At 37.2% G+C, this 4,865-nt stretch overlaps 2 protein-coding genes across 2 annotated transcripts; both read right to left on the bottom strand.

Annotated features, from left to right (window-relative positions):
- Window positions 1-2,087: 2,087 nt before the first annotated feature.
- LOC138902403 (uncharacterized) lies at window positions 2,088-2,411 on the bottom strand. The gene has a single exon (XM_070190269.1). It carries the CDS (start codon window positions 2,409-2,411, stop codon window positions 2,088-2,090), a length of 324 nt encoding a protein of 107 aa, XP_070046370.1.
- Window positions 2,412-2,551: 140 nt separating this feature from the next.
- On the bottom strand, window positions 2,552-3,157 carry LOC138902402 (uncharacterized). The gene is made up of 2 exons (XM_070190268.1): window positions 2,933-3,157; window positions 2,552-2,851 (listed from the first exon to the last, which is right to left on the bottom strand). The coding sequence occupies exons 1-2, from the start codon at window positions 3,155-3,157 to the stop codon at window positions 2,552-2,554; spliced, it is 525 nt and encodes a 174-aa protein (XP_070046369.1).
- Between the last annotated feature and the right edge of the window lie 1,708 nt (window positions 3,158-4,865).

The following is a 4,865-nucleotide window of genomic DNA, read 5'->3' as shown; positions in this document are numbered from 1 at the left end:
ATGTGGTGAGTAACTCAGAAAAACTCCCTCATCACCTTTTTCATCAAACTTACCTAGAGCTTCTTTGCCATTGTTGTGTACAAAATATTTACACCCAAAGGCTCTTAGGTGAGTGATGTTAGACTTTATTCCTCGAAGTAACTCATAAGGAGTCTTCTAAATAATGGGTCTGACCATGCACCTGCTTAACAAGTAACAAGCAGTATTGACTGCCTCATCCCAAAAGGTGTTAGGCAGTTCACTAGCAATTAGCATAGTGTTACCCATATCTTCTAGAGATATATTTTTTCTTTCCACAACATCATTTTGTTGTGGAGTTCTAGGTGCAGAGAAGTTATGATCAATATCATGAGTGCTATAAAATTCAAGAAATTTAGCGTTTTCAAACTCAGTCCCATGGTCTACTCTTATACTTGATACAACACTCCCTAGTTTCTGTTGAATTATTCTGACAAACACGCAAAAAAAACTTTCATCCTTAGATGCTAGAAACAAGGTCCATTTATGATCAACAATCACAAATACATTCTTTTTTCCTCCCCTACTCTTAACTCTCATTGGTCCATATAGATCCATATGAAGAATTTCCAGGGGTTTGGAGGTACTAACAACTTTCATAGATTTAGAGGATGACCTTACATGTAAATCTCTGACACAAGCATCACAAACCTTGTCTGATGTGAACTAAACTTTTGGTAGCCCAAGGACCAGTTTCTTTGCTGCCAGCTATTGAGTTGAGATAGACTGGTATGTCCCAGTCTTCTATGCCAAAATAGTGAGTCATCTTTCACTACACTTAAACATGTATGCTTACTCTGAGGAAGCGATACAATAGATATCTTGTAGACATTGTTTTGTCTCTTGCCTTTCAGAACAATTTCATCGGTATCCATCTAAGTGACAATACAAATTTTAGAATTAAACTTTACCTCATTGACTTTATCACACATTTGAGAAATGCTGAGAAGATTATGATTAAGTGCCACTACATAGTACACATCTTCTATAGCATGCGAGAGTGACTTACCAACCGTACCAATAACTATTATTTGTCCTTTTTTTCCTATTTCCAAAGGACACTCCCTCCTTGGAAGGCTGTTAGTGAGAGAAAGTTTTTCTTTTCACCAGTCATATGTCTTAAGCATCTACTGTCTAGATACCAATCTTGATTGTTTTCTCTCACCTTAGCCTGAAATAAAAATCACAAGTTAGTCTTGGGAACCTAGACAAGCTTGGGTCCCATATTATAGGAAAAAGGATGAATCAAATATCTTATTGCTTAGAAGGGGAGAGTGTTAACAATCCTTTTCTTATTGACCTTAATCCACTTGGTTTGAACAAGAGAATTGATTGTGGGTTTTTCTTCCCTCTCCACATCTTTAAGTAACCCAAAGATCTTTTTGAACTTAGCATGAATTAAGGCACGACAAGTATCTCTGAAGTGTCCTACCTTCCCACACTGAGTGCACATCTTATTATTAGAAATTCCTACATACATGGAATCATACCTAGGTACAGGTTTCGTATAACCACATTCCTGATTTATTAGTGCTGCAATTTTCATTTAGCCAATTTAGTGCATCCGAGGATCTATGCCACTTGCTTAGCCTAGATAGCTCATACTTTGCTTTTTTAAGGTTCTCTTGCAGTACTTTATTCCTGTAGTTAGCATCATAAATACTATTTTTGAACTCTTTCAGTTCTTTTTCAAGATTGTTTTGCTGATCACTCATCATTCCCTTCCCATATGCCGCAGATTGCTGCTCGTTATTAGAAGAAAGCTCAAGAACTTGGTTCTTAAGATTTTTGACATATCCTTCAAAATCATCTTTGTCATATTCAAGCTTTTTAAGATCAAGCTTAACACATGAAATGTTGCTTATTAACCGATCATTTCTAGCACTCAACCTATCCATCTCACTCATCATGGTAACTATTATGGCCATTAACTGCTTTTTAAACAGAGCATGGATATTTTCTTTCAAGTTAGAGATATTTACCTGATTTGCTTCATCTTCAGCCTCTGAGTTTTATGTTCATTAATGGCTTTCTTCAATTGCCATTAGCGCAACTTCAATGTTTTCATTTCAAAAATCAGACTCCAACGTCCTCCATATATCATGAGCAGAGATGCAAGAGGACACTTTATAGAGAACACTCCTTGGTAGACTTTTATAGAGCAGATCCTTTGCCTTTGAATTTTGCTGGATCATCTGACGATCCTCAGCATCATATTCCTCCTCTCTCTTGATACTCTTGTTTCCATCACTATCCACTTTGGTAGGTGTAATTGATTTATGATTAACGATTATCCATAGATCAAAATCAATATACCGAAGGAACACTTCCATACGCATCTTCCATTCATCATAGTGATGTCCATCAGATGGAGGGGGTCTTCCGATGTGCATTCCTAGTCTCTACAGGGGGTGTTTCAACTGCCTTGTGTGAATCTATCACAACATAAAGTCTTATAGCCTCTTCCTCCTTATCTTCCTCTTTATCAATTCCACTATCTTTATATGCTGCTAGAAAGGCTTGTTTCTTGGCCTTAGTGAATCCTTTGCCTAGGATTTTGCCTTTGTTTAGGCCCCGCTCTTTCATTTTTTTCCCTTTTCTCTTTTTCAACTATTTCTTTCTTCCATTCAATTTCACACATTGGACAGTTTTTGACCATGTGGTCTATCTTGTTGCACTTGTAACACCCATCATATGAAGACTTGTCAATCTGCTTACGTTTGCCAGTGTTTTCTCTCTTAGATGCATTCTTGGAGTTCTTCATGAACTTTTTGAACTTAGCAAACATTTCTAGGTCCAATTCATCATTGTTAGACTCATCTTTTTTGGATGCCTGAAGAACCAAGGCCTTATCCCTCTTTGGTTACTCCTTGCGCAATTCCAACTTTCTCATCATATGGGTCTTTAAGTTTACAATCAACTCATCTAGTGAAATCTTATCCAACTCTTTTGCTTCCTGGATGGCTGTGACTTTTGATTCCCATGAAGCAGGGAGAATCCTTAGAACATTGCTAACTAATTCTTTAGAAGTGAATACCTTTCCAAGTGACTTCAGTTCATTTGTTATTATAGTAAACCTAGTCATCATTTCCCGAATAGGTTTAGACTCCTTCATAGAGAAAAGCTCATAATTCCTCATGAGCAACTCTATCCTTGATCTCTTCACTTGATTTGTTCCTTCATGAGCAGTTTATCATGCATCCTAGATCTCCTTTGCATTGGAGCATGCAAATATTCTGTTGTACTCATCAGGACCAAGTCCACAGATGAGGATCTTCTTGGCCTTTGCATTGTTTTCCATTATCCTGAAATCTGCTGCTACAAATTCAGAGGGGTCTTTTGGAACAATTTCATTTTGCCCATTTTGTTTTGTGGGAGCTAGTGGTCTCAATTCACTATTATCCATAGTTCATAGTCCTCAACCATTAGGAAATCCTCAATTCATGCCTTCCACCAACTGTAGTATTTTTCGTTGAACAGAGGTGGTCTAGTAGTTGTCTGTCCTTCATTAATTCCTGGTGGAGCACTCATTTTGCTTCCAAGTTCTCTCTAGGTTTTAACCACGATTGAAAGAATCACTCTGATACCAATTATTAATTTGAGTGCCTTCTTAAATTACTAAAGAACGTGGTTCTTAGCCTTACTCCTTACACGTAAATGAAAGAAATAATAAATAACAAAGACATCAATTTTTTATTTGGAAAATCACCCTGATCAAAGGTGCAAAAATCATGGCCTACCATATAGGATTTTAACTTCAACTTCACTAGAACAAATGATCCAAATGTACTGATTACAAGACCTATAAACTAATATCACACAATTCTCCTACTTAAATTATTTGAATAAATTACAAGTTACTCTAACTTGAACACTCAAACAATTAGTCCAACTAATAGGTTATGAATGACATCTTGATTACAACTCGATTTCCTAATACACATGAACTAACAGACTTAAGAAGAACACTGACATTGATGAACGGCTTGAGTGTTGAACTCGAGATACACTATGTTGTTCCTTAGTTGATGTGCAAAAGGATAATCTTCTCAATTCACAGGGAAAGTATTAAACTAACCAGTACTACGAGATCTTTGGAAGTCCTACACACAGTCAACTTCTTGTTTGATAGCAATCCTAAAGCTCCAAGGACTCCGTGAATTTTGTGACTCCTGTCTATCACTTACGCGAACAGATATTCTTGGACAACAGTCTTTATCGCATCAAATAGCCATGTCCAGAAATCTCGGACTATAGTAACTTTGTATAAATGTTACTGCCATGTAAGAACATTCAACAACTACCTTGCGGACTTGGTTTTTAGCACACATCAGCAGCCACCTTGAGGACTTGGTTCTTAGCACATGTTCACTAGACACACTTTGTTAATCATCGAAACCCCAATTCTCAACAAGACATCACTAAGTACTCATAATGCCTATAACGGGTCCTGAAAGTCGTCTTAGGAATATCTGAAGACCTGACGTTCAACTGATGGTAACTCGATCTCAAGTCAATCTTCGAGAATACCCTATTACCCTGAAGCTCATCAAATGAATCATCAATACGTGGTAGTGGATACCTTTTCTTAATGGTAACATTGTTCAACTGTATGTAGTCAATGCACATCCTCAAATAACCATCTTTCTTCTTCACAAATAGTACTGATGCACCCTAAGCTGACACACTAGTCTTGATTAAACCCTTATCAAACAATTCTTGTAGCTATTCATTCAATTCTTTCAAATCTACAAGTGACATGCAATATGGTGGAATAGAGATGGGCTGAGTGCCTTGCACCAGATCAATACTAAAATTAATATCCCTGCCGGGTGGCATACCCCGCA

This window comes from Nicotiana tomentosiformis, chromosome 12, assembly GCF_000390325.3.
Source record: "Nicotiana tomentosiformis chromosome 12, ASM39032v3, whole genome shotgun sequence".
Taxonomy (NCBI): domain Eukaryota; kingdom Viridiplantae; phylum Streptophyta; class Magnoliopsida; order Solanales; family Solanaceae; genus Nicotiana; species Nicotiana tomentosiformis.
Note: the sequence above shows the minus strand (reverse complement) of the source record. Positions and strands in the feature narration are given on the sequence as shown.